Source organism: Lycium ferocissimum, chromosome 4, assembly GCF_029784015.1.
Source record: "Lycium ferocissimum isolate CSIRO_LF1 chromosome 4, AGI_CSIRO_Lferr_CH_V1, whole genome shotgun sequence".
In the NCBI taxonomy this organism is placed as follows: Eukaryota; Viridiplantae; Streptophyta; class Magnoliopsida; order Solanales; family Solanaceae; genus Lycium; species Lycium ferocissimum.
Window position 1 is genome coordinate 28,277,325 of NC_081345.1, and position 14,612 is coordinate 28,291,936.

The window sequence follows — 14,612 nt, forward strand, 5'->3', positions numbered from 1 at the left end:
ACAACAACCCAAAGGTAGTCTCACAAGGGTATCTAGGGAGGGTAGGACATATGTAGCCCTTATTCTTACCTTTGTGGGGTAGAGAGGTTGTTTCCGATAGCAGCTCAAAAGAAAAGTTTTCGAAGCCGGATTAAAAGAACAATATGACAACAAAGTATCAAGATATAAAGCAAATGAAGCAACATATAGTAATGCAATTGAAGATTAAGAAACTACACGATTACTAAATAATACTACTAATACGGAAAAGAGGAGAAGATGCTACCCCCTGCCTCTTCCACGTAAAGTGTTACATCACTCGGCTATCTACTAACCTTCTACCCTAATTCTCGGCCCCCTATACCTTTTTATCTAGGGTCAAGTCCTCAGTAAGCTTAAACTGTGTCATTTCCTGTTTAGTCACTTCCCCAGTTCTTCTTCGACCTACCTCTACCTCTCCTAAATCCTGCTACAACCAACCTCTCATGCCTCCTTACTGGAGATGCCCGAACCATCTCAGCATCACTTCCCTCATCTTATCTGCCACGAAAGCCATTCCCACCCTGCCGCTTTTAACTTCGTCATATCTGTGTAAAGAAGTTAAATAAAAAAAAAGTTCTTGTATTTATTTCTGTCATAAATTAAACCTTCCCAAACAATGCACTTGATTTTATCTTGGGAAATGTGAGACTTCATTGTTACCGGCCAGCTGCAAATGGAGCAAAGTAATGAAGGAAGCAGCATTATATTAATGTGAAACGCGCAATGCTCTGCCTCCCAAAGGGACCAATCATTTGTTAAGTCTCATACATATATATATGTATTTATGCAAGGCTGCAGCCTGCAATTATTTATTTATTTCTATCCATAGCAGTAACTACTGTGTTGTTCATTTGCTCAACTAATAACTCCCTCTCATTTTTTGTGACGCTGACTCTTTGATTTAAATGTCTTCTTTTTTGAGTTTCTAGGTGAAATTATAATCTCTCTGATCATAAATATGAGTCGTTTTGCCCTTTGAAATTTTTATTCTAAAAAAATGTGATGTTTTAGAAAAACGAGAAGCATCTATTAACCTTTTTCCCCCAAATTAAGTTTTACAATTTTAATTTGTGGACTACCTGTTCTCGCATTAGCATCGACTATCTTATTACCTTGCCGTTATTTTTGTTTGTTGCTAATGTCATATTTTTCATCTTTATCGAAAATAACCTCTATACATTCTCAACATAGGGGTAAGGTATGCATTAGATCCTCCTCATACTCCACTTGTTAAATTTCACTACGTTTGTTATTAATTGTTGTTGTAATTTGTGGAATATTAATTAAGTAAGATGTTCAAAGAGATGTAAATGATATTGTTAGAGTCAAAATTATTTACCAATGTCTCCCTTAAAAACTACCCCCTCCGGATAAAAAGAGTGTCCATTTAGCATTTTTTTTTCTTGAGTTAAAAAGAGTGTTCACTTATTAAACCAATAAAGAATTAACCTTATTTTTTTAGATTTGTCCCTATTAAGTGCTATGTGATCAAATCTCAATACCTATTTAATTAGGGGCAGTTTAGTCCAATTATCTATTTTTTTCTAGCCCAAATTAAGTCACTTTAGCTAAAAAGTTTGTTCTAGAATAATCGTCACTTTAAATAATCAAGGTAATTGTTTCAAACCTTATCCTTAACATTAAGTAAATATAGTTTTTTTTTTGTTGTTGTTAATATTACTCAATTCTTAAAGAAACATCTACTAATAAATAAGAATAAATTAATAAATTAAACCTCATAAGTATTATTTTTTTAATCGACGTGAAATTAAGTTTCATAATACTTGTTTGAATAGACCGTTGATAAATGATCAATCTACTTAAACGTCCCAAAGTCATTTGCCTAATGTACTTCTCGAGAATTTTTCCAGAAAGATGTTGATATGTATCTTTCCAAATAGACATACATGAAATAATTAGTGAAAGCAAATAATAGAAAAGAAACGAGCAAAGCATATCATTCGATGATGATCGTTTATTGTTGTACCTAGCTAGCAGAAAAAATGAGACCTAGAAAGTAGTAATTAAATTATCAAGATCAATACTTATTTACTCACTCATCAATTATCACTCATTTACTGCAAAAAGCAACTTGCAGGTGAATCCATTTACTCCTCTCTAACCACCGCATATTCCTTCCCTCCCCCCCCCCCTTCCACCCCCACCCCCTATTAAACCCTTTGCCACCTTCTCACTTTCATCTTGCATTTCTCACACTAACCAAAGAAAGAAGAGAAAATCCATTTACAAAGAAATGGCTGAAATATTTAGGCTAATGTCTTTGGGGTGTTTATTATTTTTGTTGTTGAATAATGCAATATGTCAAGAAGAAGGAGGTGAAACAAGAAGTGCAATGGTGCCAGCCATGTTTATATTTGGAGACTCATTGATAGACAATGGCAACAACAATAACTTGCCTTCTTTTGCAAAGGCTAACTATTTCCCTTATGGCATTGATTTTAATGGTGGCCCTACTGGTCGTTTCTCCAATGGTCTCACCATGGTTGATGTTATTGGTATACACACAATTTTAATTTGTCTCTTTCTCCATATACTTCATTTCCCAGATGCGTATGCAATTTATTTTAATTACAGGGTAATGTGAGTACTATGTCAAGTATCATTAAGTTATTTATTATCCAATAGGCTTCAATTTAGCTTGTGAATTCACTCATTTAATTGGGTAGGTTGATTTTTTTGTTTTTGTTTTCTCACTTGGTATCCGGTACCGCTTTGAGGGCGTGACTAATTTGGATACGCGCTACCTAAGACACATTAAAGGGAAAAGCGCTTTCTACCAACATTTTTTCAATTCGTAGAAATCCTGTCCATTCCACCACAACCTTGATATTCCTTTTTTTGGTTTTCCTATTATCTATGGGTTATGTGTAGGATTATCATAAACAGTAAAAATGCAAAATGTGATAGTATGTGTTTCTCACATTCTGTTTTTATTATGAAAAAGGAAATATTTGATTGTTTTTCCTAAAATAGAAAGATAGCATTCGGTATGGAAAAATTTCTTGACATAATATTAAAGAATTATTGTCTATTGATTCATTAACACATGAATTGTACATGCAGCTCAATTGCTTGGACTACCCTTCATTCCACCACACTCCCAGGCTTCTGGAGACCAAATGCTATTTGGAATCAACTATGCCTCTGCTGCTGCTGGCATTCTTGATATTACTGGCAGAAACTTTGTAAGTTTTTTTTTTTGGGGCAATATTTATCTAATTCAATTGAATATATACTAATACTGTAATTATTTTTTACTCCATTGATATAATTTATCTTGTCGTTGTAAGACTTTTAACCTTATTTTTAGATTACCAATTTCATTTATCTTAAGAAATTACATGTAAGTATTTTTTGCTGTGACCTAATAGTGTAAATATTCTGTTGTATTGTTAGTGTAGTATATAAAGTTAAATGACATTTCAACAAGAAAAAGTAGGCATTTGGATTAAAGAGAAAGAAAAATAGAGACTATATGGCCCTACAACCCTCAAGGATCTTATGATTAATGCGTCAAACTCCATAGGTAGAACCTAATAGGTGACATTTTCAATATTATACCAATAAATCCATGACCAAATTAGTACTTAATAAACAAAAGTAAGTGCAATTCACCTCTACCACCTACCAAGTGCTTCTTCTTTTCCAATAGAATCTTGCATGTAATTAATTGTATTTTTAATTGTTAATTTCTTACAGGTAAGTCGCATTCCATTCAATCAGCAAATCACAAATTTTGAGAGCACGTTGAACCAAATGAGAAACAATATTGGAGCAGCAGATGTGGCAGAGGCACTAGCCAAATCTATTTTCTTTGTGGGATTGGGAAGCAATGACTACCTTAATAATTACCTCATGCCTAATTATAATACAAAGAATCAATATAATCCTGAAGAATATGCCAATCTCCTGTCTCAGCAGTACAATCAACAGCTTATAGTAAGATTCTCTATTTGTAATTTTTAAATATGGTAAATTGTAGTATGTTTTCTTTCCCTTTTTCTTCCAAAGAATGATATTCCATCTCCAGATTTCCCCTGAGAGTTTATGTTTGGACTCTCTAAAAATATTGTTGTTTGTGTCGTGTATATCCTCCAAAAATGCATGTTTTTGGAGGATCTGACACGTACCAGATGATACTTTTGAGAAGTCCAAGTAATTCTCATTAATTTATTAACCAATTTTTTCCTTTTTTTTTTCCTCCTTTAATTCTTGAAAATTGCAGAGATTATATAATCTTGGAGCAAGAAAATTTGTGATTGGTGGAGTTGGACTAATGGGGTGTATTCCAAGCATTCTTGCACAAAGTCAAAATGGTGCATGTTCAGAGGAAGTGAATCAACTTGTTCTACCATTCCATAACAATGTTAGATCAATGCTCAACAACCTAAATACCAACCTCCCTGGCTTCAGATTTTCTTACATTGACATCAGGAATCTGTTCCAAGATCTCCTTACTAATTACAGACAATATGGTAAATCAATATGATTCCATAAATCTCTTAATTATTTTGTTCCCTTTTTTGTCTTTCGTTTTTTCAAAAAAGAGAAAAAAACATTTTAAAAGTTCATAACTTCTCCAATTTGTTTTCTTCCTATCTTTTTTGATGAAATGGGAACCCACAGCTGCTACCCTTCTTCTTCCTATCTTTTTCTTCATCTTCTTTTGATTATAAGTGGAACTAGTAGTTTGCAAAATGAGGCAATCAACCAACTATAACAAGTTAAAATATACTGATAGTGCAAAACAAAACTACACTATAAATGTATATAAGTTAAAAAATAAAAATATGTTTCTAAATGGAAAAAAAAAAAAAAAAGGACGAGAGAGATTGAACCCTTTAGCCTTCCACCCCTTTCTCTTCATTTCCCTTTCCTTTCCTTCTATTGTTACAACACCTATTACTAGCCTTTTTGTCTCATTTTCTTTTTCAACTTTCCATCTAAATCATGAAGATTTCTTTGATTTTGCATATTATTATCCTTGGAAGCAAATGCTATAACTTTCTCTTTTCAACTCTCTTGATGATATAACAGGTTTTAGTCAAGTAAATCAGGGATGCTGTGGGGTAGGGAGAAACAGAGGGCAAATAACATGTCTACCCTTCCAAACACCATGTGCTAACAGGGAACAATACATATTTTGGGATGCATTTCATCCAACTGAGGCAGTTAACATCTTGTTTGGAAGGAAGGCTTTCAGCGGTGGACCTGATGTTGTTTATCCAGTGAATATTCAGCAACTTGCCAGTCTTTGACCTTTCTTTTAAGTAGCTATGGAAAATCATGGAAAGAAATTGAATTTGTTCAACTAATTCCCACTTATGTGTAGTGAGCTTGTGTGTGGGTATCTGCAAGCATTGAATTGTGGAGAATCATGAGGCAGTTGCTGATATATTTGCCTTAGAATCTATAATTTTATCATTCTTCAAAAGATCATCATATTTAACTGCAAATTTGTTAAGGACCAAATGCGAGTAAATAACTTATATGGTCACGTATGTTTATTTTGTATCAATAAAGTCACTTGAGTTAGACTAGATTTCCCACAAAGTCACAAACCACAAAAGAAGTGTTACAAAGCTAATTTAACTTGAATGACTTTATTGATACAAAATAAACATAAGTGACTTTTAGTAAATAATTTGTTATAGATGAATTACCATATAAGTCAATCACCAATCGCATTGCTTCAAAAGGATAAACAAAAATGTATTTTTTTTTCTGATAAAGAGATGTTTATGAATTGAAAAAGAGAAATCAATAGTAGGCAGGGAGATATTTATTAAGGATCAATAACCATAAGCCAAATGAGGTTGCGACGTTGAGTTAATGAATGCGGAGTATCATTGCAACCATTATTATCTTTTTAACAGTAGATGAGAACTTATTAACTTCTTCAATAATGGTTCAATTATTTATACACTTTATGTTGAAGAGGATGAGTTTGGTCACACCGGCTGGCTCAAACTTATCTGCCAGTTGCCATTAGGAGTCACGAGAACGATTCTTAATTTCTATGTAATGATACCTTAAAATTACAACATCTATCCCATATAGATGTTAAGAGCTATTAGACAAAGGACAATCCTGTGCAAGAAACATTCTGAGTACCGGTCCAGGGAAAAGTCTTGGAGAGTGATTTAAGTAGCCTATCCACCACACAGCTTAAACTCAACTTTGCCATTGCTCCAACGCTCCCTTCAAAAACTATTAAGACAAGGGAAACCTAGGATTTTAAGTTTGTGGATGCAGAGGACAACTGCACCTTTTGAACATGTGTTTCCGTTCCAGTCACTTGTTTGAACCTTTGCAGAAGAAGACATCACTGTCGCAATTCTATTAATGTGCAAATCTAGTTGTAGAAATAGTTGTTACCCAGCTAAGTCTTACCGGACTGATGAAAAGTTTTTTGACATTGATCAAGAAGAACATTACCACTCAGAAGAGATCTAACATGTTTTCCGCTAAATTGGACCTCAATTATCAGAATTTCATATCAATGTGGATGAGAGTAAATGGCACTAGTAGCGTGGGGGATCCATCTAAATAAGAGTTCACTGGGACTTATGCGGGTGAACTAATGAGTTTAAGATTACCTGTCATTTATCAGCAAATGAATATAGAGTACAAAATTGCCGGAGTCTTCAACATATCAGAGGTACAGCAAAGGAAAACGAAAATTAAACAACATTCTTCTTACAGAGACTAAATAAGTCCTTTAACGGACCTTACGAACTTTTTCTTCCTGTCCTAAGCCGAGAGATTTTTGTGCATTTGCTATTCCTTCAGGATCTGCCAAATGAAAACATTGGATTAAAGCGCGAAAAAAGAATAAGAAAAAAAAAAAGGGGGAAGGAAACAAAAAGGACCAGAAGTTTTTAGAAGGGCCAAAAAAGAAGAGGGTGGAAAAGGAAACATATCAGTTTCACACTTCATTTGCTTTCCCTGTACTATCCATCCATCAAAATAACAGTTTAAGGGAAAAAATGAAGATCCTACAGAACAAAGGGGGAAACAAAAGAAAATCTATTTCTCCTTTCACCAAAACACAGGAGACTCTGCTTGTCATGACTATATTTTTTGGTCAAGTCTGCTTGTCATGACTATATTCCCACCTTTATATGTGCAACTTCCATTAACTTGCATAGTCTCAACAAGTATCGCTTAAAGTATATAAAAAACAGTGCTTAAAGTATAAGGCCCAGCTAAACTAATACCCAGAACTCCAAGGTTCACACCCCAGCAAGTGTTTACCTGAAAGGGAACTCTAAGCAAATCCCCAACCTCCAAACAAAAAGACATAAGGACAGACACTCCAAAAGCAGCAAACCGAAAAGGAGTCTTCACAAGAAGAACAGACATTTCAGTGAAAACACGAAAACAAACAACTAGCAAGTAGATCCCAAGGGGATCCCACAAAGAAAGAACCCTTTCCCCTTGAAACAAATTGGTAATATGCAACAAACGAATAGACTTACTAAAGAATTGCGTAAAGATACTCGTGAAGAAGGTCAAGTTACGAGCGACATTGTACCCCATTGCAGGAGGCAGAGGTTTAACAACTGTGTCAATGCTGAAGACACGTTGAAGAAACTGCAAACAAAAGAACCGTAGAATTATTTTTTAACCAATAAGAAATATCAAAGGCTCAATAGTTTTTAATATAGCAGATACTGATACTGAAGCTTGTCATGCATAATCAAAAGGACCATCCGGTAATTCTTAGACTAATACATGAGATCCCTTTTGATTGTACTCTCAGCAGCTTTAGCATTAGATTTAGACAATTGGTTTTTGAAAATGCAAACCTACTGTAAACTGATTTGAACAAACAGATGAAGAATTGGTCCTCACGAAGGTTTGGATAATGCACTTAGTCATCTATAGTTCTACATATTCCATGGTTTTGCACTGTCCATCCAAAATTTTATCATATTGACTTTATATTTATAAGAAATGGCTCTCTTCCCAGAATTTCCTTTTCCTCTTTCTGTCAACCATACACCTACTCATTGGCTCCTTTTTCTTGGCTTCCCTATCCATATGCCACAGTTCCTTCACTTTAATCATCAGTCAAACCTCCAATTACACATCCATTTATTTTGTTTTACCCAATACCCTCGAGTTACATCCTTTTGTGCTCAGATTATCCGATTACCCCAAATGATTCGTGTATTCGCCAGAAAATTAAGCCCTAGTATTCTTAAAACAGAGAGACCATCTGGAGCCTCTTAAAGCTAATCTCATGTTGCTATCATCCAAAAACACAAGATATTTTTTGACATATGATTCCTTGATGCATAACAAAAACCTCAAGACCATAATGGGTATCCTAGTCAAACCCTGAACTTAAGCACTAGGAGACCACGTGACAATCCAATAAGCATGAAAATTTGTACTATCAAATGAGACTCATGAAATGCTTGATAAAATGCTACGTGTATATATATATATATATATTTTTTTTTTTTAAGTAAAATGCTAGGTATAGTTTGAGCAAGGCATTTGCAAGAAGCAGTCAGGTGATGGGAAAGAGTGGAACTATGGAAGTAGCAAATCTGAGGAGAAGAATATAGCGCATTGGGTAAGAGCTTGAAAGAGTGGGAGAAGAGTACAAGGGTTGTTGGAACTTGGAAGAGTAAAAGGACAAGAGACAAAGGAGCAAGAAGACAACGGTGAACTCACGCACAGAAGTGGCTCAAGCTAAATGGAATGAGAAGGCTATGTAAGAATGGAGGAGCTGCCCATTGTCATTGCTCCCCTTAGCTTCTTCCTTTTGCCTTTTTTTTTTTTTTTTCCTTTTATAGTTTCCCTTCTGTTTCATTTTATTTTTCATGTATTTTCAAGATGCTTCAAATTACTTTTTTTGACTTACTCTCAACGTGTCATGTCCTCCACTGGAAAATGGATCACAGAAGGATCATTTTTATTGTTATCGATCTCAGAAGGATCTTTCAAAATCAAATGCCTCAGGTTGAGGACTAAATAAGAAAAATCAATATAATGTAGAAAAACCGCCAAGCTCAACTATGGACAAAAAAACTAATTTGGTAACTGACACGTACTAATTTACTGTCCTTTCACTAAAATGGAAGGGCATGGAATAGCAATCAGACAATACAAATACAAGTTGTCCTCATTGCACAAAACTACTCCAAATCTACTGTGATACGTATCTACTACACGTACTGCTTTCCCTGACACAAGCAGTACACCAAAATCCATTTTGATGCAACACAACTACTAACTCAGGAAAAGAACTACTTTGATGGGTCTAAGTTGTTATATTAAAGCCTATGCTCTATGGGAACAAAAATAGTTCACAAAATAAATGTTAGTATTACCTTTAAGCCACCTCCACCTTATAATGATTTAACATTCCTTCTCTACCCAAGGGGGGCTATTTGAGCCAAGGGCGGAGCTACAGTGTGGGGGTTCGGACGAACCCAGTAGCTTTTGCGTAGACCAGGTATTTACATTAGAAATTTCGGTAAATATATATAACTATTAGGTGCGAACCCACATACGTAAACAAACAGTTGGTCCAGCGGTAACGAAGTGTTAGGAGAGTTCTCATACCACAAGTTTGTGGGTTCGAAACCACTTGAAGCCAGTTCCCTTCTGTTTTTTCGCTAAGAAAACATAAAACTGCATATACGTGTGGATTTCTTTTTAACACTTTTAACAGTTTCTTTTCCTTTTTTTTTTTAATTTAAAAAATTGTGGTTAGGAAAGGTTTGAACACTGACTTCCCTAACTTTAGAGTGTCCCAAACCAATGAACCAAAGCTTGCTCTTCAACAGTTACCTTTCTTCCCAGCGTTACAGAATTTTAAAAAAAAAAATATTTTAAAAAACCAAACATAAAATTGACAATTAGAAAAAGTAAAAATCACGTTAACGTTTATATTTATCTAGTGTTTAAGTGGTTCATTGCTTTTTAAAATATATATTGAGTATCGATACTCGTTCATTAGTTTGGCGGTTATTATATATTAGTTTGATGTCGTTATCCTGTCCTAAAATTCCGAACCCACAAACCTCAAATCCTGAATCCGCCTCTGATTTGAGCTATGCTAGTATCACACCATATGACCACTACTGAATGTGAAACCCATCCAGCACTCTATCTTTTCACTAGACGACCCAAGTCAAGTGCCATGCTAGTGTTCATGACAGAAAATCCAATGGCCAACATTGGGATAGCTTGGCCTATTTGTTCATTTTGCTGCTATTAGTTCTACAAAACCTCTATAAGCTTAGTTCGCCTTAGGTTTTTCTCACTCTCCCAGATTTAGGAAGATCCCCTTCTTTCTATTTTAATTAGATCAATGATTGGTCAATTTCGGAGGGAAAGAACACATAACTAACAAGCTGACAATTGCACTTCTAAAGTTAGGCCGTTAAGTTTGAGTAAGCAATTGAACTCAAGAAAGCATATGATTTTCCTGGAGGTCTGGACAAAAGCTGCAGTCAACCTTGCCCGGATGTTTGTCAGACCCAATTACATTTAACATTCTGTTTTTCTGTATTCTCTTTTAGCAATTTGAATAATTTCTGGATCTCTCTTAATCTTTCTTGCAATACCACGTAACTTGAATATACTGTTATGGTGTTAAGAGTCCATGAAATTTGTGGAATATGTCCGATGAATTCTCTTTGGAAGTTATTGAACATTCTTTATTTAGTAGATTAAGGCTCTAAGGAAGAAAACCTTATACAAGAAAGTATCGTTCTGTCTCCTGTTCCCCGCCCCTCTTCTTTTTCTTTTATTTGGCAGATTAAAGTGTTTAAATATATAGGAATTGAGTCTGTTGCAACATTTCCATTCTTATATAGAGTCAAATAGAAGGAGTTGAATGCCCTGAAGTTAGTCCAATTGCATCCTATACTTTTCCCAATTGAGTAGTGCTCATTGTGTTTGGGGCTCAACCTCGCCTAGAGTAAACCCTCATTGACTCATCTTCACTATTACATCAAACAATTCACCTTTTCTCTGACATAGAGTTGATAAAACTATTTTCTTCCCTCCATTAGCAAATAGTAAAAAGAACAATTCTTTGAAGGTATCATCTCAAAATTGGAATGCAAAAGCCTCCCAAATGAAATCAACAGCCTTTAAAATCCAACTTAAACAGCAAAACCAAACCACATGCAGTCAGCAATTTCCAAATACTCAATCAATCAACTACCTCTCAAATCCCAATTAGTTGGACTGGCAATATAAATTCCACTGGTCGTCCACCTATCCGTCCTTGTTTTATCCCATCTCAGAACCCACTATGCTTTGTTAAACTCTCATAGGCAGAGCTAAAGCAATTTCCATAGAGTAACAATAGAAATTTATGTGTACACATCCACACACACAGACAAAATGACAATTTTAAGAGAATCCAGCTTCATTGTCTTTCCACTCAACGGACCACTTACCAGTAACATACATAGTGGGTTCGGCTATATGAATATTCTATATCAATTCAGAAAATTCATCATAAGTTACGGAGCACTAGTTTTACACTAAGGGTATGTTTACTATGAAGGAAAACATTCCAATTTTCCCATCTTTGGTTGGTCAAAATGTTTTGAAAAACATTTTCTCTAGGAAAACAAGTTCCTTAAAAATGAGGAAAATAACTTCCCTATTCATTGTCTCCTCCTCACCTACCCAACGCCCCCAACCCCGAGCCGCCACTCCCCACCCCATCTGTAAAGAAATGGATCTTGGGCCTAACTCAACCCCAAAAGCTAGCTTATGATGGGAGGATTGCCCAAGTCGATATAAGAAGACCACCCATCTCATTAACCACCGATGTGGTACTTTTTTCATTCTTCCACACCATCCCACCCCCATAGTGTTTTACTAGATTACATATAAATGCTTTAAAGATAATATATTTTTTTGCTTACTTACCAAACACTAGAAAATAAGTAAAGAACCCCACTTGTATTCCAAGAAAACATTTTGCTTCATACCAAACACACCCCAACTCTTTAACCTACACCAATTATCCTTCTTTATCCCAGACACAATACCCGGCAACGAAACAGCAATTTACATATACTAACAACACAAGTTTATGACTTAATATGTACCTGGAAGTTACGTTGGAAGCTGTAACGAAGTTGAGGATCAATTTCAAGAGAATCATCATTGTCTTTAAAATTCACTGTTTTTTTACCAGGAACATGCATAGTTGCCGTTTTACCTGGTTGACTTGTCACTTTCATCCTTGCATCTTTGAATTTATCATCTTCCTCTACCCTCCATGGTGCTGATGATAACAGCTCTTTTTTCCCTTTCGCCATTTTTCAAAGCTCGAAGAAATTGCAGTGTAGTTAAACTATGAGGAGGACAATGAATGATATGAAACAAGATAAAAGGAGAGATGAATTGGCCCTGTAGACGATGTCGTTTTACAAGTCATTTCTTTTGCTTCTTGGGCTTTTTCATTTTTAGCTTAATACTATATAGATTGACACCTTTACTTGGTACAATTTGTAAATTAAACCTCTAATCTCATGATTTTTATTAAATTGAACCTTTACTTGAACAATTTGTAATATTAGACCTCTAATCTAATACTTATCTAAAAAAAAAAAAAATCAAATTGACAGCTTTACTTGTACAATTGTAAAATTAGACCGCTATTTCTTTTGTTGAAAGAGAATCCACAACTACTGCCTTTTGATACGCACAAAGTAAAGACGCTCCAATGTGGGTTCGAACCTGCGACCCCCCATTTGGGAGCAAGTTCCGTGCAAAGAGTTCGATCGAGAAAGCATGTCTATATATATATTTTTTTTTAGCTTGAGCTAACTAATCTTTTGCTTCTCTGGTGGTGTCGAATAATGGTGCTTGCATCGGGGGAGATGTCCACTCGTAAGGAAGACGGTGGAGCTGCTTCTTCGCCCGGGGGTTTCAACCCGCAACCCCTTTAACTATGTATGCATAAAAAATCAAACTGTAAAATGTCATTTCCTTTTGTTAAAAACAGTTTTTTTTTTTTCATGAAAGCACAACATTTTTTCCATATTTGCCTTAGATTAAAACTCTAGCTAATGGTAGGAATTTTGTTCTTCACTTGGACGTAACCTATTCTTCTATCTTTATTTGCAATGTAAACTTTAGGCATGGAAATAAAATAGTAACAGTTTCCTTAGAAATTAAAGTAATTAAATATTTTCTTTATAAATGGATTTCCTTTATGCAGGAAAATAAGCTGTGGAAAACGTAAATCCACACAAGAGGCTAACAATCTAGAAAACAATTAGTAATCTATTAGGAAGAAGCATTACTTGGCGATTGATTCAGCTTCGAATAAATTTTGGAAAAACACAAAAATAGATGACAATTCTAAGACACTTAAAGGTTAGCAAATCCACAAGGGAATTAATTTCATTCCAACAAAATTTGCATTAACCCACACCAAATCTTTTCAAGAACACATAAAACAAAAAAACAAAAAAAACAAAAAAACTTAATACAAGTATTTTTGGCTATCCGCTCCCCTCTTTCGTGCATCCAATGACTCAATATGTCATTCCAAACGTGAAATTATATGGTAATTAAAAGACTACAGAACATACCAAAACAATTTGGTGGGATAAAATTTGACCCTCAACAAGGCTAGGACTTAAGGACAAAAGGATTTAATCGAACCACTTCTATAACTTGGGATGGTGAAGTGCCTAAGATATTTAACTTCTTCTCTTATGTATCCCTCACAAAGAAAATTCCTAGAGAACTTATCTTCCGCATACCTTTTACAATCATGCACAAACACATCAGTTTCTCCATTTTCTCTATTCCTAGCCAATAATCCAGCAGTATATATCACTTTCATCCTCCCTGGTAAATCATAACCTGCACCTGTTGGTGCATCAATCATGATTAAATCCCATTCATTTTCGTATACTTCTTTTGGCAAATTTGTTATCGCAAGTGGACACTTAGAATTTCTAGGATCACCAACAAATTTGCATGAATCTTCCCTTTTACCTATACTTAGAAGTTCAGGAGCTTGATCAAGTCTAGTGTCATAAGTTTGATGATAAGCTTCTAAAGAAGGTACTTCTTTAGTAATTTTGTCTATCCAATGTTGATTTTCTTCGATGAAGACGGTTCGACCATTATGGTTGAATGAACTCCACATTAAGCTATCAAATCCAAGTCCAAAGACCAATAAATTGCATGGTGATTTCTTCTCAAGGACCCTATATGTTACCGATATTTCGTCCATCTGTTGTTGGGGTGTCCTATTGGTAGTGGCATAGTGGAGTAATGATTTAGCAAGAGATGGTGGAATCTTGTTGCATGTTGATGGAGTTGATGAGCTTATTGATATGTTTTTTAGCTTGAAAGATGGGGAGTTTGCTCTCAGTATCAAGTACAAGAGAAAAATGAAGAAAATACAAGATAGTATGAGCTTGTTGACCATAGTGTGCTGGTTTTTGGATGTCAGTTGGTTTTCTTTCATTGTGACAGAGACTTGATGAGGAATTTGATAGTATATGGAGCTAGAGAGCTTGTTTTATAATTAGATTTGAAATGGACGGGGGAAATAATCC

The 14,612-nt window shown here is 35.0% G+C and overlaps 3 protein-coding genes across 3 annotated transcripts; 1 reads left to right on the forward strand and 2 right to left on the reverse strand.

Moving 5' to 3' along the window:
- The first annotated feature begins 2,219 nt into the window (after positions 1 to 2,219).
- Positions 2,220 to 5,476, forward strand: LOC132052105 (GDSL esterase/lipase At1g71691-like). The gene is made up of 5 exons (XM_059443477.1): positions 2,220 to 2,537; positions 3,106 to 3,227; positions 3,742 to 3,981; positions 4,268 to 4,517; positions 5,080 to 5,476. Exons 1-5 carry the CDS (start codon positions 2,276 to 2,278, stop codon positions 5,298 to 5,300), a joined length of 1,095 nt encoding a protein of 364 aa, XP_059299460.1. The 5' UTR covers positions 2,220 to 2,275; the 3' UTR covers positions 5,301 to 5,476.
- Positions 5,477 to 6,630: 1,154 nt separating this feature from the next.
- On the reverse strand, positions 6,631 to 12,372 carry LOC132052106 (uncharacterized). Its single transcript, XM_059443478.1, has 3 exons — positions 12,138 to 12,372; positions 7,524 to 7,638; positions 6,631 to 6,837 (listed from the first exon to the last, which is right to left on the reverse strand). Exons 1-3 carry the CDS (start codon positions 12,348 to 12,350, stop codon positions 6,764 to 6,766), a joined length of 402 nt encoding a protein of 133 aa, XP_059299461.1. The 5' UTR covers positions 12,351 to 12,372; the 3' UTR covers positions 6,631 to 6,763.
- An 816-nt stretch (positions 12,373 to 13,188) lies between these two features.
- On the reverse strand, positions 13,189 to 14,612 carry LOC132054536 (glucuronoxylan 4-O-methyltransferase 3-like). Its single transcript, XM_059446521.1, has one exon. The coding sequence runs from the start codon at positions 14,519 to 14,521 to the stop codon at positions 13,679 to 13,681; it is 843 nt and encodes a 280-aa protein (XP_059302504.1). The 5' UTR covers positions 14,522 to 14,612; the 3' UTR covers positions 13,189 to 13,678.